General features: G+C 38.7%; 1 protein-coding gene across 1 annotated transcript in view; it reads right to left on the minus strand.

Annotated features, from left to right (window-relative positions):
* The window catches only part of NAV3 (neuron navigator 3), a 267,393-nt gene that overhangs the window by 45,184 nt on the left and 195,535 nt on the right, over positions 1–26,674 (minus strand). Inside the window, exons 13-20 of the mRNA XM_071766381.1 lie at positions 23,301–23,439; positions 21,577–21,853; positions 18,714–19,431; positions 16,680–17,168; positions 10,527–10,568; positions 8,117–8,277; positions 6,188–6,376; positions 3,124–3,176 (exon numbers count right to left, since the gene is read on the minus strand). Of these exons, the coding sequence (XP_071622482.1) occupies positions 3,124–3,176; positions 6,188–6,376; positions 8,117–8,277; positions 10,527–10,568; positions 16,680–17,168; positions 18,714–19,431; positions 21,577–21,853; positions 23,301–23,439 (2,068 nt within the window). The remainder of the gene's footprint in view (positions 1–3,123; positions 3,177–6,187; positions 6,377–8,116; positions 8,278–10,526; positions 10,569–16,679; positions 17,169–18,713; positions 19,432–21,576; positions 21,854–23,300; positions 23,440–26,674) is intronic.

A 26,674-nucleotide genomic window follows, 5' to 3' on the forward strand; every position in this document is an offset into this window, starting at 1 on the left:
ACAGAGAGTGGTACTTGTGCTGTAAAGCAATTTCTTCCACCCACAGTACTAACCAAAATATTAAGGGCTATCAATGCACACTAGAGTTTCAACTTAAACTCTGTAAGATTTAGTAATTTTAGATATTTCCCATATTGTTATGTATAGTGCCATCTAATGATGCTATTTATTCAGTAGTCTTTTTCAACACAATAAGAAACCAAATCATTGCAAAGAAATCCTTTGAAAGTCATTACACTTGTAAACATAGAAGTAGTCTAATTTAAGAGGTATTCACTGGACAGAAAATCTGCTTCAGTGGGATTGTAATGGAAAGATATGGTGTGCCATAAGAGAGGAACTTTTTTGTAACAGAAAATAAGAACCAGTTAATGATCTGGAAATCAATCCACCCTGTGATCTGAAGTTGCCCAGCTACAGGGAAGCAGTCTAACATTGTCTGAAAGAGAAGTAGTGAGTAAAAGGAGAATGCAAGTGAAGAATGAACTCTAAATAACATTGGAAAGGCTAAGAAAACCCAAGATATGAGTTCCACAGAAAATTTCTAGACATCAGGTAGTACTTGTGGTATTACATATTAATAAAACTGCTTATTAAAGCCTGCTTTAAGCACAACTTTTGAGCTGTTGGAATGTTAATAATTAATTATAGAAGCATTTTCTTATTTTACCTGGTGTAGGGGAAGAAGACTTCTCAAAATGTCACTTTCACAATTCTGTAACAGTTAACAGTCAATATAAAGACTGAGATGCTGTATTTACCTGTATAATACTCAGAACTGCTCTTGTTTTAAACTACTGTAGTACTTGGTACATCACTATATGGTAAGAACAATTGTATTTACTAGCACTAATATGACAGATAGACTGAAACAAAAAGATCTGCCTAAAGAAAAAAAATTAAAACCTATTCTCTTAATTGTTGCTTCAAAACTGTAGTTTATGAAAAGTCATCGTTGGATCATGAAACACTACATCCCCTTACGACTTTGCCTATGCCAAGAAAAGCAGAAAAAAAAGGGAAAAAAAGGAAAAAAGCAGGGAAAAAAAGAGTTAGTGGCCTTTTACTGACATCCACACACACTGTGAGGACTTAAGTTTACAAATTTAATGAATAAAACTGGACAATCAAATCTGAGTAGTTTTTATTTAAGAATTCATCCTGACATTGTAACCAGCACTCCAGCACTCAGCCACTGGTTCAAACGGAGATGAAAGGGAACGCATTTTTTCTGTCTCTTTACTTCTCCATCATATTCATGCATCCCATCTATGTAATTATTTTCTCTTTCAAACCTAAAGTAAATGTCCTTGCACATCTCCTTTGGGTTTGGTTTAGCTCAGTTAATGAAGTCTAGGGATCTGAAGTGTAGCTAATGCTAAGAGCCAGTGTGTCACGGCTTAGCAGTTTGGGTGGACTGAAAACCAAAGGACAGAATTATTCTCTCTTCCCCCTCTTCCCCACAAAGGGAATATAAAAGGAGAGTAAAGATGAGACACTTCAAGTTCAAAATTTAAAAAACTGGAAATGCATTTACTAGCACAGGGGACAGGATTTAAGGGATAAACAAAAAAAAACAAAACCCCAACTATCTACAAATATAGTTGTATAACCCGGTCTCAGTGCTGGCAGGGATGGGTGCCTGAGGGCCCCTTGCAGCAGGGCCGACTCAGGAGGGGCTCCAGGGCTCTTCCCAGCAGCCGATGGATGTGGATTCTGGAGAGCAGGTGGGGAGCTGGGGATAAAGGAGCGCAGGGGAACAGCAGCACAGCGAGGAGCGGGGGAAAGAGAGGAGGGGCTGGGGCCTGCCTGAGCTTTATAGAGTAGGGGCAGGGAATGGGAGGGAATAGACTGTGTGCAGCCCCTCTCAGAGTCTGGAAGCCCTCCTGCTTTAGTTCCTGAAGCTATGGCACAAGTGCAAGTACTGCAGCCATTAACTAAATATGTGCAATTTCATTGCCTCACCAACTAAATGTTTGCCCCTCTGCATGCATGCCCCTACAAGTTGGATTTCGAAACTCTTCAAAAAGTTCTGAAAACTGAAATGAAAATCAAGGAGAAAGGCAATGCATACAAAAAACTTACTAATGAATGCAGAACATACCTCCTTGGGCTTATTCATTGCAATGGCAGCAAATCATGAATCTCAAACTCTATTTCTCAAAGAAATAGTCTCTTTGGAATAATTTCAATCTTTTCTTTGGTAATAGTACATAAGGATCTTGATCTTCATTAAGCCCTTTGTCTGAATCTCTCCAGTGATAAGGCTGCAGAAAAAAGACTATCACCAAGGCTTAAGGCACTGCTTGGGAAATCTGATAAATATATTTGATTGAGATGCTTCTGGAAAAGCAGATGCTTTGGAATTCTTGCTTAGTGATGATGGCCTCCTTAAGGTAAAAAACTTCAAATGGCTTCTTGAAACTAGTTGCATGTGCCCTAACGCTGTGAAGCTATCCCTTTCTGAAGTAGACAGGGCATTGAACCATATGAAATTATGAAACATTGTTTTTTTTATTTTCAGCTGATGTGATACTGATTGCCAGCCTTTCATGTTTCTATTCTCCACTTGTGTATCATCTTCTGATTAACTGCTGAAAAAAATTAGGGTTTTTCACAGGATGAGAGAGATCAAGCAGATGAAATTCTGATAAAATATAATCCATAAAGGCCAGCTCAATAATTTTGTCATACTAATTCCTTTCTTGCCCTTTACAGATTTTTCTATAACTTCCATTAACCTGTCTACGTAATCCACACTTACAGAGCCAGACTTAGTTGCAATGTGAATTCAGTCAGACTTTTCAGAAGATTTTCCACTGGCTTGCAAATTGAACTTGGGTGAAAAATTTGAAGTTTGCTTTGCAGAAAGAATACCATTCTCTAATATCATGGCGTTGAGGTAATAATTCTACAATACTCTGTAATCTTGAATGATAGCAGGTTATATTAATAGAAACTATTGGTGGTATTTCAGATCTACTGACTGGCTACTGATTGCCATGTCACTTTGCAGTTTGATTTTTACTATCAGTTTCATAACATTGTTATAGAATTTGATATCAAAACTTGAATAATAAGGCAAAGGCAGACAGAATGTTTTTCTTAAATGTCAATACTTACTGTGGAGTAGAGAGAGGATGTGCTGGAGACAAGTGATAATGAGGACCCATGTACTTCAAAAAAAGGAAAATAACATGAAATATTGATGAAAGCATAAAACTTCCCCCACTTATCTCAATAACTAAACAAATTTTTAAAAATAGAACCAGTCTTCTGCAAAGAGCAATTATGAGCAATTATTCAGTACAGAAAAGCCATGGATATTTTTCCTGCACTCACACAGATTGTTCTATACAGAAAAAGCATGTTGCTATGTATGAGGTATGAGACCAAGCCAGTGAGACTCAGTATCATCGTCACCAGCAAACCAAGAATCACCTTTGTTGTTTTGTAAACAAATCATTTGATAAATACACCCTTTAGAGAAATCAGAAATTGAGCTGTTTATACACCGATCCAAGGCTGAAGAAACTGAAAATAACTATGCTTTGCAAAAGAGTTCACATTCCTTGGGGCTTTGCTCAGCTGGCTTCTCCCCTCAGCACAAAGCAGACCTGTGCATGCTGACATTTGCAGTCCATGGGAAGAGATTGCTGCAAAATGCAGAACCATCTTTTAACTGATCTGCAGCAGAGTCAGCCTCAAGAGCACTGAGTGAGTGTTGCAGGACTTAAAAAATTGGGATCCTGGCTTCTCTAAAAGTGGTGAGCGAAGACAAAATTGCTGTTCCGCTTCCAGTGACTCTACTGAGGAAGGACACACCAAAAAAGAAAACTTTAAAGAAGAGACTTTATTTCATTACTTCTAATAATTTTTGTTTCAAAAGAATTGGTTTTAATATTTATAGTCTCCCAAGGTTTGAGAAAGAAATAATTTTGGGCTAATACTGGCATTTTTAGTCCAAATTGACAATATAAAAATATTTGAATTAGCCAAATAGGCTTTAAATGTAGTTTTGTAAGTGAGCAGATTTTACAGACATGTGGTACATTGATCATTGAAATTGTGTTGCTCTTGTTTTCAGCTTCAGCTTTACATCTTACAACTAAACTCCCATTCTGCTCTTGGACACTGTAGCTCTACTTACTACCTCACTTCTTTCACTACAATCTTCCCTGGAGCTCCTATCTTAAAATTCATTTGGCCTTCCAGCAGTATCCTTTCATATGAGTCTCTAATGACCATGAACTGCTGAAAACTATTTATTATTGCTGCATTGACTTTCATTTGCTCAGGTTGATCATAGTTAGGCACTCCAGCTGGATATGAAACATGACCAGTGAAAAAGCTTTCAACAAAGCCACTAGTGATCCATTACTGAAATTTTAGGTTTAACACTTCTTTCTCTAGGCATAAATTATTTGCCTTCTCTTCTCTATTATTCTTCCAGCGTTTCCTTTGATAATTCTTCTATCCCTCAGCAAAGGATCTGTACTCATCTCTGTCCTTGAGATAGGTCGTGTGCTTCTGAGCATTCAGCCATCTCTGTGTTGACAACTCACAGTTTGCTCTGTCCTGCACCCTACTGCTAGTATTACATACCCAGATGTCTGGCACATTATCTAACCTACAGAAGAAAAACTTGAAAAGCAAAAGTATTAGTTTAATCTAGGACTTTTTTTTTTCTCCTTTTATCTCATAGCTATGAACTTTGACACTAGGGGGAGAGTTTTTTATTTGGTTGTTGTAAAGACCAAATATGCTGTCATCAGTACGCAGGACTAATGAGTTGATGTTATAGACTGAATCTCCATTAAATTTTAATGGGATTTGGGGGGGCTTCTGGGATTTTTTGGAGGTGTTTTGTTGGGTTTTTTGCTTGGCGTGTATTTTGTTTGGGTTTTTTGTTTGTTTGTTTATAATTAAGGTGTATGAGAACTTTGTTTTTATGGGAACTCTGCAACTAATAAGATTTACCAGAAAAGCAAGGCAGAAGAAAATGATACAGTGTATTTAATTAGGACTTGTCAGATGCTACGTGGTTAAAAAATTAATCAAAGCCAAGGCAAAAAGTATTCCCCAAATTGCAGATGTACAGCATTAAATAAACCAGACCAACAGGGATATCCTGAATAAAGAAAGCAGTGAGGTCAGATTAAATGACAGCATTTAATAACAGAAATTTAAGTGGTGTTTGCTGTAGGGAGTTGTAGAAAAGTGGGAAAGTGAAATGATTGCAAAAGAAAGGGGATGCTAAGTAGTACTGGCATTTGGGAAAAGGAAAAAAGAAAAAAAAAAGGAAATACAGAACTAGGACTAAAAGCATAGAATCATACTAGAATCATAGAATATGCTGAGCTGGAAGGGACCCATCAGATTCATCAAGGCCAACTCCTGTCCCTGTGTAGGGCACCCCAAGAATCACACCATGTGCCTGAGAGCATCATCCAAATGCTTCTTGAACTCAGGCAGGCTTGGTGCTAAAACTGCTTCCTTGAGCAGCCTGTTCCTCTGCTCAAACACCCTCTGGGTGAAAAACTTGTTTGCAAGATCTAACCTAAACTTCCCCCAGCACATCTTCCTACCTTTCTTTCAGATCCTGTCAGATCTGAGAAAGAAGAGATTAGTACCTGCTCCTCCTCCTTCCCTAGTGAGGAAGCTGCCATGAGGTCTCCCCTCAGTCTCCTCCAGGCTGAACAGACCCAGTGCCTTCAGCCACTCCTGATACAGCTTGCCCTCTAAACCCTTCACTAACCCCACAGCCCTCCTCTGGACACTCCAGTACTGCTCTATGCTTTTTGTAATGTTCCACCCAAATCTGTGCACAGTGCTCGAGATGGGGCTGCACCAGTCAACCTATCTTCAGACACTTCAAATTTAGAGGAAAAAACAATAAAATACTTTTTCAGGAATGGCTGACTTTCCTCCAAAATTTCTGATAAAAGATGCATAAATGTATGACATACACAGAATTGCATGTTAGTTTGTATAAGAAATATCGTCCATGCTTTGGTGTAAGAAAGTCTTGTGAGTCCAGCTCAACAGAATTAAAAAAGCTTGACAAAATTACTTAAGTTTCATGTTGCAGAAGAAATATTTTTAAATTTTACTACACTTTGGAGGCCTACTTTGGGGGCCTATTTTGGGACCTGTTGTTTGATCCAAATATTAAACTAAGTCTTACCTTCTTCCAGGCTGTCTCTGAATGAACCTGAATGACTAATTGCTCGTGGTCTCTCTTCTAAGGATGTAGCACTGCCACACAGTTGGGAATCATCATACAGATCAAAAGAAGTGTCTTCTGCAGGGATGCTGTTTGAACGCATCATGCTGGGTCCAGGAAGGTTAAACTGAGATAGGTTGGTTGGACTCACTGGAATACAAAGCTTTATTAATGAAGCCCATTTCCGTTAAATATATTTTGATTTTGCACAAATTTGTAATGTAGTACTGGCATGGTTTGGTGGACTTTATGCTGTTGAGAAAATGAAAGGCTTTTATTCCTTCATACAAAGCCACCACAAAAAAGGTGAAGCAGATGATGTCCAGGAGCTGGATGAGGCTAATCCTGCAACATACACGGTAACACTGATATTGGTGTCTGAGTACACACTTGTTCACTTTGACAGCCCAAAATGGAAAATCAATAAGAGACATTAAAAAGTGAAAAGTTAAAAAGGAAGAAGAAGCTGTAAGTACTTTTTATAAGCATCTCGTCTAATAAATCAGTATCAGTATCTGTATTTTTTTTTATTATATATCACCTGCTGTTAAGACTGAAGTTTATCAGCATATATGACATAATTATCTTTTGAATTTCTAGAGCTCATACTACTATATTAGTTGTAAAAATTCCTGCACAGTCTATTTAAGTCTCATCATAATAAATAGGAGAGGTCCAATCACTCACAGTTGAAATCCAGAGCACTATTAATGAACCTATCTTAAGCTTTTTCAGAGTCTGTTTGCCAACAGGAAGGTATTTATGGTTCACCTGGACAGTAGGAACCCAGTGCTCAGAATAAAAAGCTAATTGTCCATGCATATTTACTGTCAGTGCTTCGCTTGCATTTTAGATCATAGAAGATGTGCCTTAAGTCATAAACTACCTGACCACCTGTATTGTGAGAGCAAATTATTCCACAGGGCTATCATAATGGAGGAAAAAAAAGACAACGACAAAAAAAAAAATGAAAACCCTATGATCTTATTGTTCTCTGTAGTGAGTACAAGAACAATGAACAAAAAGAAAGAGAAGATAATTGTAAGCAGAAAATTATAGAGTGAGTGGAACACTGCCTGAAAAGAGCGGTCCCTGAAACTGCAACATTTTTATTTCTGATCAAATTTCTTTTGAGTGATTGTAACCTACAGATGCCACAATATGTGTCAGAGTGACTGAAGTGTGAATACTTCAAATACTGCTGCTAATTCCACACTAAGGGCCTAAAAAGCTCATTGTGAACTTAGGTATATGTCCAGAGCAGTGCAAAAAATCGGTTTCTTAAGCATTAAAGAAAAAATAAAGTTATCAACAGAAGTAAATTTGTATTGGATTAACATGAAACAAGATCCAGTAGAACCAAATCTAAATCTTGACCTGTAATCAAATCAATCTTAAATGTGACTCTCATCCTAGAAGTTTGTATGGCATTCAAGACCATGATTTGGATTGAGCCCAGTGTAGTTATAGCCAGATACAGCCCCTGAAATGTGTTGGAAAAGCCTATCTCAAAGCAAACCTGTGCACAGGAAAAAAACAATGTTTAGTGTCTGAGTTGACACTAAATTCACTGGAAACAATCCTACTGACTGAATCCTAAAAGAAGAGTAGCTTTGAACTAGAGGCTAATTTCCAGCTTTGCCTCAGATCTTCTTCTTCTTGGGCAAGTGATAGAGAATCTATCCTTTTTTTCTATATGCAAAATAGGAGATATCTTGGCCTATATGAAAAAAAAAACCCATGAGTTTCCTTTCATTAGTAATGTATCACAATATGGTGATGGAGATATTAAAATAAATTATCTACTTTGGCAAATGAAGAAATATGAACAGTTGAATTTTATGATGCTGTTCTGGAGTGGAAGAAACATTGAAGGGAATTGTCATTTACCCAGGTTGGAAAAGTGGTATTTTCCAGTTGCAGATGAAGACATAGCTGAAGGAGAAACAAGTGGGGACTGACTGCCCGTGTCTTGCAGGCCTCCAGTTGAATGGGAGCGTAGCCATTCTTTGCCTTCCTCCTGGCTCATCTGCCGGGATGATGGAGTATATCTGAAAAACCACAGCTGACATGCTCAAAACAAGAAACAGGTGTCACATAAATACCCTTCACCAAGCAGATAGAACAAAACCTGTGGAAAACACAGTCTAGTCAAATGATTAACATCGCGGATTTTACCGAGGTAAAATTTACCATCTGATTGTGACAGAAAAAGTATAGGATTTGGAACCCTTTCTTCTTAACCCCCCTCCCCCAGACAGCATTCCCTGATGATAAACCATAGCAGATAGACAACTGAGCTGGCAGGAAAGTACTTCAAAGCTGTAGGGAAGTGTGCATATTGATACAAAAGCTTGGAAGCTGTGTGACTAGGATAGGGAATGGACAGACTACAAGCCAAGAAATATAAGTAGCTGCCTACAAAATGATGTCTGCCACAGATCATGTACACAACTGGTTAGATGACAGGAGTGAAACAGATCAACAAGTCTGAAAAAAGGAGTTTGCATTGGCAATGACTGCTACTCATGGTCATACATGCTGTCTGCCACTGTGAATGCTACTTGGAATTGCATCCTGACCCAATCAGGGGGGAGGGAAAGTGACAGGAAGAATCCACAGTTAGCAGAAACAAGTTGTCTGGAAGAAGTCAAATTGTTCGTCAACTTCTTCCTATGGCAAATCAATAAAAGGAGTGTAACTCGACAGAGGCTTAGAAGGAGAACTGGTAAATCACTGGGCCAGCCTCTTTTGGCTGGGCTGGAAGAAGGGCTGTTCTGAAGTGCTTAAACATTAAAATGTGCAGGCAGTGTGGGTCTCAAACAAGAGATTGTTTTCAGCATTGTCTGCAACAGACTGCTTCATTCAGCAGGGTCTCCTGCTGAGGGATGAGCACCTTCTGCACCACTATCGTGAGCCATCAGCGTTCCCCAAACAGCAAAGTAGAAAGTGCTTTTGGTATTCTGGCTTCAGGTTGGTGAGCCACAAGTATTTCTGCTTAGAAAGCAGATTAAATGAACATCTAAGTTCTCATATTGTGCTTAGGGTTTTGCATAATAATTTAGGGCATTAAAACATCTTGTCCTGATTAAATTTTCACTTCCTCCTTCCAAAAAGACAGCTATTTTCTTTGCCTATAAATGTGGTAGAGCAGAGTTTCCCAGTGGTTTTCAGATTAGAAAGATGGCAAAATGAGAATTTAAGATCTGAGTCTTGGCCTGGGATCTCAGCACATGAAATTAAGCTGAAGCATTTTCTGGGATATCTGATGAAGTGTTTATGCCTATAAACTGTTTCCCTACTCCATTTCACTTTCAGCGTTCAGCCACTATTACAATTGTACAGCCACAAACCTCAGTCTTCCCTCTGAACCCTTGCAGGGTCCCTTTTATGCCTCTTTCATGCCCACCAACTTTTCCATTCTCTCCCAATCCAAAGTAATTGTCTTGGTATAGCAGGAAATTTGAATAAATCCTTTTAAATAAAGAGACAGTGCAAAAGAAGAGAAGGTGCTTTCTTGTGATAACATTTAAGCACTATCTTAAAATTTCATTAAATAGTATTTATCAATAAGTCAAGAGATTTAACTGTGTTTTTTGAGTTACCTGAAGACTGCAAAGTGTCTGCATGCCCACACACACACCATTGTTTGCCAAATCTCCTTCCTGGATTACAGAAATTAGGGAGACTACCATGCCTGCTAAGGCCAGACAGGTTACCTAATGATTCTCTTTTTAACTATGGAGAATAGGGTGAATAGGGTGAATAGGGAACAGGGTGAATGACTTATGTTTTCTGTGATGAAGATACCTGTAAGTGGGTAATTAGTAGTAACGGTGAGTATCACTGGAGAGGGACCAAGAAAACTAGCTGGAGCAGGGCTTATTTTATACTTACAAGCCTTGGATATTATGTTAAGCAATCTTACTGTTTACTAGATCTTCAATTAAAATTGCATGAGTCTCTGCATTTAGAGTTCTGTCCAGATTCACCTCAAAACCTTGGGTTTCTAACAATTAAATTACAGAAGTATCTTGTTCTGTCTCTTTTAGCAAATCAGGATTCGATGCCTTTCAAGATTCATTGCATAAGGAAACTATACTTAATAATATTCACTTTCCATTATATGCCTTTATAGGAAATAAATTCATTATTCGTGTTTTTTTTTTTGGTTGTTTTAATCTAAGTATTAAGAACTCTGTTGTAAACAGGATCAACAAAAGGAGAAAGAAAAGGACACAGTGTAAAAAAGGTTAGAGGAAAATAGAGAAGCAGCAGTCATGCTCAAAAAAATATATACCTTAATCCCTTTTTGGGTAGTGTATTTCTGTCAAGTTGCATGCTGTTGAAACAAAAAAAAAAAATCCCTAAGGAATACAGTAAAGAGGACTGTTCTGAATTAGAAATTTTAAAGGTCTAGATATGTGTCTATAATAGAAGGTCATGTAATTCTTTTTAATATATCTTTCATGATAAATCCCTGACTCACTGGAGGGGACAATAGGACATGGACTGCTACACATTCCTTTTTCATCTAGACATGCTCTGGGCTGGGTCAACAGTAATATGGAGACTATCCAAGTCAGAACAAAGTCCTTCCTTGCCATTTCTAACCTTCCTACAGCTTCTCTCTGCAATCTGTGCAGAAATCATATGGTCACAGCATGAATCTTTATTCTTCACAGTTGCCTGTGATATGCCAACAGATTTCCAAAAGAAATGAAGGTTGTGGCACCTGCTAGGAGACAGCATGGTGTTGCCAGAAGCCAATTGACAGCTCTGCTTGTGAAAATAAATGCTAAATATACAGACTGTTGGCTTTGTTGCTGTGGGACTCACATAGTAAGGTGATGGTGGGCACAATGTAAAGTGGCACCAGAGCAACATTATTCCACATTCACCCACACAGAGTGGCAAAGTGGCTGATCATTGGAAATCTATGGCTGGAGATCTCCTAATTCAAACCCCATCACTACAAGGGCATCCACAAGCCTTCCTTCTAATTAAGTGTCATTTGGGCACTTCCTCAGAAAGACTTGGCAGATCAGTCTCCAACCAGTGTGGGCTGAATTTGAAGTAGTTATCATCAAGAAAGTTTTGCAATGTTTTTCCCTTAAGATCATAATTTCAGATGTTCACGATGTTTCCATATGGACTGAATTGTAAAATGACTTCAGAAGGCTTCTGCATTATATATAATAATCACACCTCTGACAACAACAGTAAGTTAGCATTTTGCTTACCCAAGAAAATGACCATGCCATTACATTAGAAAATGTTGTGCAGTGGTGCTGAGCACCCTACTGTCATGTAACCTTGATCCAAGTAGATGAAGGCAGTGAAAATACTGTTAGAATTAATAATTCATTACCACTAGGGCTCAGTATAATGGAAGTAAACTCCTAGCACCAGTAATTTTTATAGCCAAATTTACTTGCTTAATCAGGGCCTTGTTCTGCATGGGGAAAAAAGCTAACGAAAAGGGGAAACTTAGCAGATTTTAGCTCAGGTCCAGCTATCATGGTCCATGTAAGAGTAGTCCTCTGTTGGACAGAAGGTTAAATGTGCAGTATTTTTCTCCCAACATAACTAAGAGGACCAGGAATAGTTGATGAAAAGATAGCATACATTTGAATACATGATTCATTTAGGTCCTTATGGAGAATAATGGAGCTTTGACGTGCCTTTATAAAATTTCAAGATAAATAAACACAATCATAATAACAAAGACAGTTTCTTGTGCATACATTTCAAACATCCTAGTGAACGACATTTTCTAATATTGCTTTAACTTCCAAGATCTGTGTATTTCAAAATGATCTATTGCACATTGTATAAAAGCTGAAGTGCCAATCAGTGCTCCTTTAAAGTAATCCACAAGTCAAAAGTTCTAAGTCAGATAAACAGGCTAGTAGTGACCATAAGATTTTGCTAAAAAACTTTTGAATTCAGGTACCCAAAAGCAATAGTTGTGAATGTTCCTCTACATAAGCATGAAGTTATTTGAACTTCATAAATATGAAAATAGCAAACATTCATTTTGCTTTTTAAATATATTAAGTCTTGTGAAGATGGTCCTAGATTTCAGGTAATTGTGTGAAACTATTAAAAATGGTTATGTGCAACAGCACATACCCTTTTTGTGTCCTTCAGCCAAGCTGGGTATATTACTCCTACAGAAAGAGATGTTGGTAAATAAGACTGAACTTTAACATGCAATGATCCCATTAGGGCACTACCCCAAACTGACCTCAGTGCTAAAATGTTCTCTGAAGATGCTAAGAAAAAAAGTCAGAGGTTTTCTGAAAGAAGCAATGCATTCACGTAATTCTGTGGCTCAAAACAAATAACAATATAAAGTGAAGTTGAGAATATTGTAATTATATATTGGCTACATCTAACTGTTTCTGAGCTTAGTTAGGAAATAAAACAAATCATTGCAAACTAACAAACACCCAGGGAGGCCTAGGGAAGGCTGGGCCAAGCTGATTTGAGACTTTAAATGAGTTCCAACAAGTGTCTCAGTACATAAGAAAATCCAATGCAGGACACACTCTTTTCACTCCCTAAACCTACAGCCATCAGCTACAATGATAATTTAAACCAATTGAAAGTCTTGAAGAGTTTAATTGTGGCCCTCAAAACTAAAGATCCTTCTCACGTAAAAGCAGAGCAAGCCAGTCGTAATTAGAAACTACTTCCACTCTGATCTTAAAATGCAGCCATTATTGCTGATAAGACCACTGTTAACTTATATATTCCTGCATTTTTTTTATGCATCCCTTGTTGTACCAATCAGACTGAGCAGAAGAAAGACACGGATCTGCAATGCCCTACAATTAAGGGTTCAAAAGAACTATTTGTGATGTGTCCACCTGGAAAATATTATCAATTAAAGCAGTGATATTTCACCATTTAATCCCAGAATACAGCTTTATTTTAGAGTATGATTTATTTTAATCCCTTTAAATTGCTGTAAGATAAAATACAAGTGTCATCCCACACAGGGAGTTAAACTGCTGTAACAACAGAAGTAGAGTTGTCAAAATAAATACTGCTAGTGCAAAACCAGCAGAAGTCCTGAAGGAGATGCAAATTCTGCTGAAAAAGCAAATATTTTTCTAGCATTTACTGAACCTGTTTTCTGGTTATTGTCATGCAAAAGAATCTCATAGATTATGATATCCTGAAAAATGGGTGTGGGCAACATCTGATCACCCCTAGGGGCACTGAGGGGTGACATGTATGAGTGGGCACAGGTGGCAGAGCCCTTGCAATCTTTCTTAAAACTTGAAGTTTAGAAATCTGACATTTAAAGTCTTAATATGATAAAGTAGAATGGGATAACTACTTTCTAAAACTTACACGTGATACTTTTCATTTTCATTTGCCAACAATGACACCATGACCCCTTAGACACTGACAATTTTCTGAAAAATAACCCCATCATTTTCCATTTGGTATTTGTAAAAACATATGTCTATTATATGCCCTCAGGCTTGTAAACCATTGATCAGTAGTCTTTGGTAACTTTTTAACAACAAGTGAAACACTTTATTTTCTTCATTCACCTGTGAGAACCTACTCTGGAACAGCACCTAGTGCTTTGCTAAGTTCAGTATTTCTTATTGTATCCAGTTCCTCTCCTCTACTACCAAACCCTTCAGGCTTTCTTAGTTTGTCTCTACATTATATTAATATATGTCACTATACAGACTGCTCCTTCAGTCTTATGGAAGCTCTGCAGTGACTGAAGAAAAAGAATTGGCCTTTTTGCAGATGAATACTAATGCTGTGCCAGGCTGCAACTAGTACTGGGAGAGGCATCTCAAAATCTGAGTTTTCAAATGAGAGAGGCATAACCTGTTGCCAAACATATCTGTCTCTAATATTGCGGACCAATGTTGTAAAAAAAATACTTTGCTACATACAGGTTTTACTGTCTAGCACAGTTTAGAAACAATACGGCACTTGTAACAGACCTTTCAGAAAAATAAAACTAAAAACCCAATTGGGGCCATAATTTAAGAAATTAATTACCATTTTCTCTTGGTACGTATATTTGTTTTGAGACTGGATCAACATGATAAACGTCTGTCTCTGGACTCTGCCATAATATCCCCATATGGACAAATCTGAAACTTAAAAATATTGCCAAAGGCAAAAGTATTTGGAACTGCTGAAACTGAATCACTGAACAAATAGATGAAGTATTCGTAGTGAGAGTTGCTCAGGAGCTTATGCCAAATCGTTAACATTTAAAATGTCATGATTAATATCCTTGGCATAATTTCATATTCCTCCATGTCATTCTGTTGACCCCACTATTTATATATGTAGCACTAAAAATTAATGAATTTTTTTATAAGCAGAACATTAATTAATAACTTTATATGAAACATTGTCTTATTCAGTTCATTACACACAATGTAAATTAATATTTAAAAAATAAAGGCCCAGTGCAAATTACAAATCACTCATGTATCAGATTATTTTTAACTATCATCGTTAGCATGAATTATATCAGGAAAAACATATGTTTCATGGCCTTGTAATTAATAAGAGTTATGATTTTAGCTGATATAGTAATACTTATGAATTTAACATAAGAGAATGAAATGTGCAGAGTTCTTCTATCTAGATTTGGCAAAAAGTTTCTTAGCGTTTATGCTTTGTTTATTGGGTGTTTTTTTTTTAAATGCTGATTTACTAAAAGTGAAATCTTTACAAGTGAAGGATTGGGGTTGGAAAATCTTATTGTTTATATAAAGGGAAAAAAATCTTAATATTGTATACAGAGGATCTTCTTTTTTCCTTAAAGTGATTGTGCTGTCTAACAACTAAATTTAACCTTAAGATGTTTAAAATATTTCTGTTTGACTCTGTATAATTTTCTGGTTTGGACCAAAGGCTAATGAAATATTGAATATTGTCTTTTCAGTCCCCGTGTGAGATAAGAGTTTAATTGTTTAATTTTCCCTGGAAGTGAAAACTACTTACTGCCTTGAAAAGTTTATTTTTCTCTCTTGCAGAAGTAAAATAAATGTCTCACTCACACACACACACACACACACATATAAAAGCATTTTAAAAACCATGGTATGGGTGTGCCAAGGTGGATATGCCACTTCACTTTATAATATAAAATAAATGGTAAAATATCTGCATGTTAAATAGAGCAAGCAGAGGAAGACACTTTCTTGCTTTTGTTGGTCTGTTCTAAGCAGAACTGTGTGTATATTGAGGGTCTCAACTTGTAAACTGACTCTCTCTCAGTGTAACTGCATTTTACTAAGGAGCTGGTAATAATGACTGTCATGTAAGAAACAACTTGTCAGGACTGAGCATCTTAAGGCAAAATGGTGACCCAAAGGCATGGGCTCTCCAGTTCTGCCTGTGTTTTGAGCTCACAGGAAGAAAACTGGTGGACTCCCACTGCCAGAGGAGGTTTTATAGCAAAAGGGCAGTGACACAGCTTTGGAGCTGCCATTTGCTGGGATAGCAGTTAGGTCCAGCATGCAGCAATGATTATGTTATTATATTATTGAGACAATCTTTCCTCTTTTCTCTGGTTGTTCTCCAGAACAGGGGAATCAAAAAACAATTTTCAAGATTGAAAAAGTGCTTGTAAAATCATAAAATGCAGTTGATTCCACATGCTGTTCAGCCTTCCTTCCTTCCTTCCTTCCTTCCTTCCTTCCTTCCTTCCTTCCTTCCTTCCTTCCTTCCTTCCTTCCTTCCTTCCTTCCTTCCTTCCTTCCTTCCTTCCTTCCTTCCTTCCTTCCTTCCTTCCTTCCTTCCTTCCTTCCTTCCTTCCTTCCTTCCTTCCTTCCTTCCTTCCTATCCTTCCTTCTTTCCTTCCTTCCTTCCTTCCTTCCTTCCTTCCTTCCTTCCTTCCTTCCTTCCTTCCTTCCTTCCTTCCTTCCTTCCTTCCTTCCTTCCTTCCTTCCTTCCTTCCTTCCTTCCTTCCTTCCTTCCTTCCTTCCTTCCTTCCTTCCTTCCTTCCTTCCTTCCTTCCTTCCTTCCTTCCTTCCTTCCTTCCTTCCTTCCTTCCTTCCTTCCTTCCTTCCCTCCTTCCTTCCTTCCCTCCTTCCTTCCTTCCTTCCTTCCTTCCTTCCTTCCTTCCTTCCTTCCTTCCTTCCTTCCTTCCTTCCTTCCTTCCTTCCTTCCTTCCTTCCTTCCTTCCTTCCTTCCTTCCTTCCTTCCTTCCTTCCTTCCTTCCTTCCTTCCTTCCTATCCTTCCTTCCTTCCTATCCTTGCTTCCTTCTGTCCTTTCTTCCTTCCTATCCTTCCTATCCTTCCTATCCTCCCTTTTTTGCATAAAGGACTACGCTGCTGATTAAACAGTGTCCCTTTAGGAAAAGAAGTGGGGGGTTGGGGTTTTGTTTTTTTTTTGGCTCCAGTCCTTTTGCCTCTGAATAGTTTTGTGGTCACTGTCTATAGGCACGCTCACCTTTCCGAAAGAGTAGATCTGATGCTTCCAGTCCTCTTGAGCAGGCTCTGAACCTCCTGAGTGCTTGTTGTCAGTCCAGAGAGAGAGCCATGATGGCTAAGAGGAAGGTCAATGGACTCGGAACTGGTGTGCAGGCTAGTCATGGACTGGTAACTTGGTGTGTCCTTACTGCCCGCTGAAGAGCTGCTGAGGTTTGCAGCCCACACAAGACCACCTGATGTGAAAGAGTGCACTGAGGCGGGACTAGAAGCCAAGGAGTGACTTAAGCTTACAACATCTGCATTTAAGTCCGAAGGTTTACTGAAGAGGGGGCTGCTGCTACCGCTTTGCCCACCTGCACTGCCCATGCTGCCTGTGCCCGAGGACGGCGATTCCAGGCTGCCTTGCCGTGCCAATGTGGTACTAGGGCTGGGCATTGCCGATGTGGGTTTCACACCTTCAGTACTGGGTGCAGAGGCAGCTTTACCACTTGCCTTGGCACCAAACAACCTAAATGTAAAACAAATAGCTTTAGAGAAACCGGTAGCCGCGTTAAACATTAATGGCGTAACATCCTAAGAGCCAAACTACACATTTGTAATTACTGCTACTAAAATCATGCCTGCCCAGGTGATCAATCATAGCACAAAGTTAAATTTGCTTAAGAACATCACAATAATCAAGGTTAGTTTCATTAGCAACAGCTCTCATTCACCGTTTAGATGTGCTCTTTATGTATAGGCTGTCCCAGAGAAAGGTAAAATAATGACACTTCCGTCTTATTAGTGCATAAACAGATTACGCTTTCACCCAACTGCAGTAATTAAGCATTCCCACAGCTAAGTCATTTGCTTTTAAGCCCCTCACTTCCCCTCATACCAGCTATAAATAATTGCAACAAACGCTGGAAAAATCCTTTATAGTTTAATACACTGCTAAGTATTTGTGTAAAATTTCTCTCGTTCTTTTGGACAAATGGTAATGCGGTCATTGGTCATGTAGTACCCATTCAGACAGAATAAACTGCACCAGAGCTACATGGGCTCAGTTTGTCTCCAAGGGCAGTCATGGTAGAGGTGTATTTCACAAAATTGCTTCCAGCAATTCTATAGAATAATTCTGCAAGTCTATAGGAAAATTCTAGAATGGTGATGAAAAAAAAAAAAACCATCCAAGTTCTCTACAACTGTTGAAATAAAATTCATGTGATGACTTAATGTCTTACTGGAAATATTTTAAGCTGCAGTTAAGGTGCAGTTCAAAAATTAATAAGAAATAAATGCAAAACTTATCATGATGTATACATGACTTACATAAGAACCTATTTTACCAAATCCACAAAAACAATCTACAGCTCCCCAGCAGCCAGGAGATGCTATTTTGGTAAAAAGGCATGAGAGGGCACTATTGGCTTTTTCTTGAACAGTGCGAAAGGTCCATCCTAATTTAAGCTTCATCCAGATGTATACTTCCAGAAATAAGAAGAGCATTTCCAGTTTCAATTTCCAATTGAAATTTAGCTTTGTGATGAAAGATACAGAAAAACTGGTAGGATAATTAAATGTTTTTATCTGAAGTAGTCAACAATTTCAAAGCAATTGCTTTATTCATCTGTAGAGTTCTTTAACTCTCTTACCAGGCTATGGCATCATCTATTTTGGACACAGAATGTGCCTGAATGCAGTGTCCTTCTTCCCTTCGGGGGGTTTATCATAGTTCTGAGAGGGAAATTCATGTGTGCCCTAACATTATCTTTAGCTGGAATCAAGATAAGGATCACTCAGTCCAAATGAGTATTCTAGCCTTCAAACTGATGCTATGGGAATGTACCTACAATGCTCAGAGCTCAAGGAACAGCCATTTCAGGTCTGGGAAGGTACTCAGGCCTTAAAGAACTAATTACATTGTGTAAAAAAGTATTAGCTTTTTTTTTTTTTTAACTTGTTTCTCTGATCATGGCAAAATATGCCCTGAAAAGCCTTTTTGCCCAGTGCTTCAACTGAAAATACCTACTTTATACACTGAAACTTCAGGAATTCATAGAAAAGCACTAACCTTCGGAAGGTAGGTGAGGCAATATCTGGGTATTTGGATCCTGGCTGCCTAAGTCCTGGAGTGCCAGAGGCACTGACCGAAGTGGGGCTGGATTTGGGGGAACTGGACAGCGAGACGCTCTCAGAATCGGACGCAGCCACTTTCTCTTTCTCCTTATCCGTTTGGTTGATGGTGATGGGGCTGGACCTCCCAGAGCCAATCTTGCTGGGCTCTCTCAGTTTGGTGGCAGCAGCAGCAGCAGCAGCCCCCGCAGACTTGCTGCTGACGTTGGAGTCGATGCTGCTGGTGCTGGAGCGGTGCCCGCCCCTGCTGGGGATGCCGCTGCCGCTGGATTTTGAGGGGCGAGGCAGACTGCGGTACTGCAGAGTTGTCTTGGAGCTCATGTGCAGGACACCATCGTCCTGGTTCTGGGAACCATCCAAGCTCGTTTTACGCCCCGCGTTGGACTTCCCACTGATGGCTGAAGATTTGGGCATTTTGCCCAGAGTTGCTGATCCGCTTGTGATCGTTGCTCCACTTGAGGTGATTATGGTGGAAGATCCTATCCCGGACTTCTTGAATCCAAAGGACCCCGTAGCTGTTGATCTCCCGATGCCAGAGGGAGGTTTTTTCCCTTCGTCGCTACTGCTTTTTCCTACATCTGATGGAGAGCGCTGAATGGAGGCTCCTTTCAGAGGAGTTTTCACTTTTTCTGAAGCTTTGGCATCATCTGTTTTTCCTAAATAAAAGTATATTTGAAAAGGTCACTTCTGTGTGAGCTGTAATGTCTCAATATCTAACTTGAACACTATATGGTTACAAATTCAAAATGAAAAAATAAGAAACAGAAGAACTACCTTAAAAAAAGCAGACCATTTTTTTACTTTAGTCCACCACCCGTAGTCAATAGCAGGTACAATACATTACAGGTAAGCATTTAGGTATTAAAAGCTTGGAATTCTCTTGAGAGCTTGCAGTTTCATATATAGCTGGTGAGAATAGATGTAGAAAATTATCCTGACTGAACTACAAGGAATTTGATTGGCTTGTTTCCTGTTATCGGTATTCTCTATGTAATAAATAATATTTGAAAATAAAACATGACATGCAATTAACATTTCCAGAAGTATGACATTAATTATGCTTGTAGAAATTAACGGTACTTATCAAGTTCTTTGATTTCCACAGATTACATTTTGTTTTTTACTTATAACTAAGTTTTTTCTGGTTGTAGCTACCCAGAATTATCAGAGAGAGAGTATGTTAGCATGCTATGAAGCCATAACAATACGATTTACATGACTTAATAGTCTTTGTCACATGATTGATATCTTCACAATCTTTACAATTTGACAATCTGAGAGACTTCCTTCAGTACTGCACACATACATATTTTTATACTATATATTTCTGTATAATGTTATTGTGACATTCACAAAGGTTTAGTTAGGAAATTTTCTTCAATCTGAAAAGAAAACACCCTCTTACTGTATTACGATCAGACAAAAAAAAAAAGCCATTTCTCTCCTAATTTCTCTTTAAGCATCTATTGTAGGCTCCTAATAAGAAAATATTCAATGTAGCAGAGTTTTTAATTCACTGTCCAAGGGATTATGGAAGTTTTGGAAGTGAGTGTCCTAATTTCTCTTCAGTAACTAAACTAATGAAGAACAACACCTACAAGTTAGAATTAAATACACTTTTGTTTTGATCAAAAGCACATTTTATGCTTCACAAGCACATGCACTCACCAAGATATGGATCACACACCTACACAGCTGAGACACAGACTATTAGTATATGCTTAAAAAATGAAGGCCTCAGCTCTTTGTTGCACAGTGGCTGCCTACTACACCAGAACAGATCTGGGAAACAGTCTGACATGTGGTAAACCCGGTAGTATTTTCTTTTTAATTGCCATTGCAGGGGTTTAGTTTCTGCATCCATTTGATCACTGACCATGACAACTTATGTTAGGGATCTTACAGACCAGAGGCTGACCAATATCTACCCCTTCCAAATTGTAAAGAAACTAAAGAAAGAGGCTTGCAAAGGAGCTGAATTTATTCTGGGAATGTTTTTTTTTTCATTATCTTTAAACTGGTGGTTACAGCATGCTCGTGCAGTAGTTCCTCAGGACATGCCAAAGGTCTAGAAAATGTCCTATAAAGAATCAATATTTCCCTGGTGACATGATGGATTAGATGTTATTACTAATGATTTCCTCCAACAATTTTTCATTTTTTGCTTCAATCTAGATTGCAGAAGTGGTTATTACTTCTTAGAAGCCCTTCAAAATTATGCAAGAAGTCATCTTTCACTGAAGAAAGTGTGTAAAACATATTTTTTACCTCTTAAAAGTGGTGTATTGAATAATACCCACAATATCTGGAATGTGACAATTCAGATCTAGATCAGAGAGTCTCATTTTGAGACCCCTCTTTTGAATGTTGATTTTTTTAAAATCTCAAATTAAAATCTTTGACCATTTCCTCACATGTGCTCAATTACCAAGGGTGCAGGTTTCTTTGAGAACAAAGATAAAGAATAAATGCGTTCACAAATATTTTTTAGGAATTTCTCAAGAGAAGCTGATATATGATAGCAAAACAAAATGCAGTCACCCTTTTTGTTATGGATGCATTCATGTGCAATTAATTTGTTAATATGCAATGCAGTGAAGAGCTACCAATATGCTATGTGTCTGTCACACGTTTCTAATATCCATTAATTATAGGTAGCCCACTAAGATTCTCAACCGCTTAAAGAGTATAAATCCATAATTTAATGAGTTAATTCAAATAGGGTTAATTTAACCCATACTAATAAAAAGTCTAAATCCATAATTTTCCATGCTATAATACAAACTACAGAAGTTTTGTACCCGGGGTCTTCAGTGCACTTGTTCCTGCTTTGTGCCTGGACTGAGCTGTTCCTACTTGAGCAGTCATGCCTCTCCTCCAGGATCCGGTCTGTGAAACAGAGAGAGATGCTTTTTGTCCTCCCTTCTCTGACTCTTCAGACAGCCCTGAGGGAAGGCCTTTCCACTTGCCACTGCTGTCTACACTGCTGTCAAAGTCTTCCTCCGTTTTTTTCAGTTCTTCAGTGCTGCCCCAGGTTTCGCTGTCTGTAACCGAGCGCTTCTCTGAGTCCGTCTTCAGCTACGAGAGAGAATTGCACAAAAAAATTATCAATCTCAGCATCTTCAGCACTTGCCAATTTCTTAAATTACTGGAGGGGAGGAGAATAATCATATTGATTTATTTGTAGCAAAACTTCCCTTCTAGGACATTAATATCCTGATCCCAAATGTTTAAAGATACTATTATTTGGGCAAGACATTTTTCTTTTTTTTCTTTTTTTTTTTTTAATTTTTTTTTTTAAAGATTTCAACTCTTTTCTTCATAGATAAGCCATAATGAAGTAAATCATAATACTCTATTGTTTCTCAGCTCCCCCTGAATTTCTCAAATGAATTGCTGTGCTGAGAGGTTTTACTAAAGCTTCAATGAGGAAGTTCTCAGATATACTTCTAAAATCACCTCAGTCTGGTTTCTTCCCTTTTCCTACCCAAGCCTTTCAGTCCAGGGACCGAATTAGGAACATTGCTCCAAGGAGGACTGAGTATGTTGTACTACCACAAAGCAAAATTCTCATTGCTACAGCTGATATTTTTTCTACTGGTTTGTCTCCACTGAAATGAATTATTTCCTACAAGGGACTCACTTTAGCTATATAATAGGGTCAAGCTTGCTCTGAAACTCAGACCTATGTGGAAGGAGCTCTGAGTGAGGATTGAACACCCCTTTGGCATCTACTTTCCCTGTTGAGTGCTGATAAGGATGTGCTGGAGGGGCAGCCCAACAAGACAGACAATGTAGAACTGTGGAAGCAGCTTCAATAGAAATGCTGGAGACTGAGCCTGCCTTCTGTGTGTGACAAGACTTGTGCTCTTTGTGCTGAGAGCCTGCTTGTTGTAACCCTTACTCCTGTGGCTTCCTGCAGCATCCTGACCTCAGCCTCCAGCCTTATTTGCACACCATCATCTCACCAGTCCTGCTTACCTCTGCCCCTCTCTAACAGCAAAAATTGGTGCTGCTTGCAGGTAGCACCATGCATTACTTTTGTCTGATGTAACCACAGCCCTGGACTCATACAGCCAACCCAAGTGGAACTGCAAACTGGATTGTAGTCAGGGAAGAGCTATTTATTATTGAGTTGTCACAACTCCTTCTCCACAGAGACTCCTCTCTGGCTGCTTCCTAGTTACTGCTGTCATGAGTAGGAATAATACTGATTAGATGGCCAACAAAATAATCAGTTGCTGTTTACACATTTGTTATTTGAGGCATATGAAATGAAAAAACTCTCTGTGCTTTGTAATGTCATATATGTTTTGGAGATGCTAGCATAGATTTTTGAGTAACAACTGATGGGAAAAGAGCCCAAGTAAACATCTACACAGATATTGCAGAGTCTTTATGAAAAAAAATTTTCATCAGCGTTGTCATTAAACCATGTGTAATGCTCCCACAAATTTTCTCATATATTAATGGTTATAAACACATATTATACATTTTCAAAGCAAACTTCATCAAAGCTACTCACCTGGGCATGAGTATTCTTCCTTGAAGAGGCAGTTATATTGGAGTAAGAGCTGACAGATGAGGTTGTATTCAAATCATCCGTGCTGAGGTTGTCAAGAGTGTCACTGAGGCCACTACTAACTGAGCTGCTGTCATCCCAGCTGCAGAGAAAGGAGAACATCTGCTTTACATGCTGCCTCTTAATAGGCAGAAAGCACCTCAAAATCAATAAATGCAATTACTTATTCTTTCAGAGGTTCACCACAAAATTTTCAGTAATATTTCATAATGTGAAATCATTATAAGCTTTCAGAATTTCTAACATTATTTACTGTCAAGTGGTTGCTTGTTCAGCTAATGAAACATTTTTCATGCTTCATTGCAAACACATTCAGTACACTGGCAGGGAAATCCACTAAACCTACCTGGTATTACTAGCCAAGGCATTATTAATAACTTGGAGAACACCTAATGGATTTCCAGGCTGGTGAAAATAAACGTATCTCTCCTGCAGTCTAATCAACTACCAGCAGGAAGCCAGTATTTCCAAAAGTTTTATTTTCACCAGCCTTTGTCTGGTGCAGTGTCACCAAAAAATGATTTCCTGACAATACAGTCTCCAGAACTGACAGAGAATATGCTAAACATATCTCAAGAAACACAGGCTGTCAACTCCTCTGCCTTGGGAGATTGAGGCAGAGTATGCAAATGAGACAGGCTACTCTTATAGAAATGTCATTTACCTACACTCACAAAAGCCTTGATTTTGCATGCAAGGGAGGTTGTTCTGTGATTCTCTGACCTCTCTCCACAGTTCCTTTCCTGTGATGTTACATCATGACTCTCAGCTTATAGCCATACACAGCAGCATACTCCCAGTTTTGTTGCACCCCCATCTGTTAATCATAGTTTGGATTATTCCCAGGCCATGGAGTCTGAAAAATATTTGCCTTCTCATTTTTAGTGGGATTAATCCATTATAGTTTTAGCTGTATAAAAGTTAGTATCTCATTTAAGCTATTTATCTAGATTTATCTAGATGATCAGATCTCTGACCAGTACTAGGAAGCAAGGTCCTCTAGGAGGTAATTCATCCTGGTATTAAGTCTCAGGTTTGCAGGATGAACTGTCCACTGAAGGTGCCTCCTTCTGTCTTACCTCTCCTAGAGCTGAGAGGGTTGATAAATCATGAGCCATCTTTTACAAAAGATCACAGAATTGCTGAATTTTCGCAGTTGGAAAAGACCTCTAAAATCACCACATGCAACCATCAACATTCCCCCCCATCCCAATAAAATAAACAATATATATATATCAATATCTGTATCACCCTGCACACTAGACCATGTCCTGAAGTGCCTCATGTACACCATTTTCAAATACTTCTAGGGTCGGTGACTCCACCACCTCCCTGGGTAGCCTGATCTAATGCCTGTCTACTCTCTCAGCAAAGAAATTCTTCCTAATATTCTATTCCTAATTCTTCCTAAACCTCCCCTAGTGCAACTTCAGGCCATTTCCTCTAGTCCTATCATTATTTACTTGAGAGAAGCCAGCACTCACCTCCCCCAAACCTCCTTTCAGGTAGCTGTAGAGAGCAATACAGTCTCCTCTCAGCCTCCTCTTCTCCAAACAATACATTCCCAATTCTTTCAGCCTCTCCTACAGGACTTGTTCTCTAGACCCTTCAGCAGCTTGGTTGCCCTTCTCTGAACTCACTCCAGCAAGTCAATCTCCTTCCTGAACTGAGGGGCCCAGAACTGAACACAGTACCCAAGGTGCAGCCTCGCCAGTGCTGAGTACAGGGGCAGAATCCCTTCCCTTCTCCTGCTGGCCACACTGTTCCTGATCCAAGCCAGGATGCCATTGGCCTTCTTGTCCAGCTGGGCACACTGCTGGCTCATATTCAACCATCTGATGACCAACACCCCCAGGTCCTTTTCTGCCAGGCAGCTTTCCAGACACTCCTCTCCAATCCTGTAACATTGCATGGGGCTGCTGTGACCAAAGTGCAGGAGCTGGCACTTGGCCTTGTTAAACCTCATTTTACTGACCTTGATCCATTGGTCCAGCCCATCCAGGTCCCTTTGCAGAGCCTTCGTACCCTTGCACAGATCAGCACTCCCACCCAACTTCTTGTTATCTGCAAATTTGCTGAGGAAGCACTCAATCTCCTTATCTAGGTTGTTGGTAAAGATATTGAACAAGACTGGTCCCAAAACAGCCCTGAGGAACACCACTGGTGAGTGGCTACCAACTGGATTGAACTCTATTAACTAAAACTCTCTGGGGCAGACCATGCAGCCAGTTTTAAGTCCAAATCTAAAGTTCAATCCTACAGCTGAGTTAAAGCTGAGTACTATTGCTACTAGTCATTTAGAGCAAAAAAAGGAGAGTATCTTCAAATCATAATTTCACATGTGGTGTTTTGGGAGATTAAATTCACTTCTCGACCTGTTCATGGAAAGTCATAACAGCAGTGACAGTGAACTGCATAGTACAAAATGTAGTGATGTACCAAAGTTCAGCGCACTTGTCTTGTATCACAGCAACTGCAGAAAGTATAATCTTCATTTTGCAAAAGGTAGACAATCACATTAGTAAGCCAGCTCAGTGACAAGTTAAACATATTTCAGAAGGCAAGAGTTTATTTTCCACCAGTGAGTATTATGATCACAAAGTTATGTCTTCTGCAATATTTCCAGATAATATGTACAAGTTACATATTAATAACATTTAATATCTAAGCAGTTATAATATCATACCTTAAAGACTGCCCACATTCATCTAAGACCCATCTCCGAAGTACTAGTCATGTATACTTTCTGTATTTTTCACTGCCTAATGTGACATGGAATTTCACTGGTGCTGAAAGCCAGTATTCAAATGCTGTGTGCCACGGGGTATATACCTTGTATAACAGTGTTAAGACTGATAACAATATAAATAATATTAAATACAGTTATGTTCTAGAAAATGCAATATTACCTCTTAAAAGTATGCCTTAAAAAAGGAAAAAAAAAATCCTATGCCAAATCCTAAATGAGATATACAAAGTATTTTCACAAGCAGTGTAACATTTAACGTATGACATTCATGTCAATTAATTTAATTCCTGATAGTCAGTTTCCTAAGTCTACCCTAAGACCCTGGGGAACAAGACCAGCATTTAATTACATTTCACAATGTTTGGGGGTTTTCTCTGTTAAAAGAGTGATATTTTCTAAATTCTGAAATAGTTCAGCTGATTCACAAAATATAAATATGTTCACTACAGCTGCCATGTTCAGGTGAAAAGGACTGTGATCATGTTTCTTTTCTATCACAGCTTCTCTGTGGTGTTTCACACTCATCACACTTCACTCACCAGTGGATTATTAGTAAGTTCTGTGAATG

This window comes from Heliangelus exortis, chromosome 1, assembly GCF_036169615.1.
Source record: "Heliangelus exortis chromosome 1, bHelExo1.hap1, whole genome shotgun sequence".
NCBI lineage: Eukaryota > Metazoa > Chordata > Aves > Apodiformes > Trochilidae > Heliangelus > Heliangelus exortis.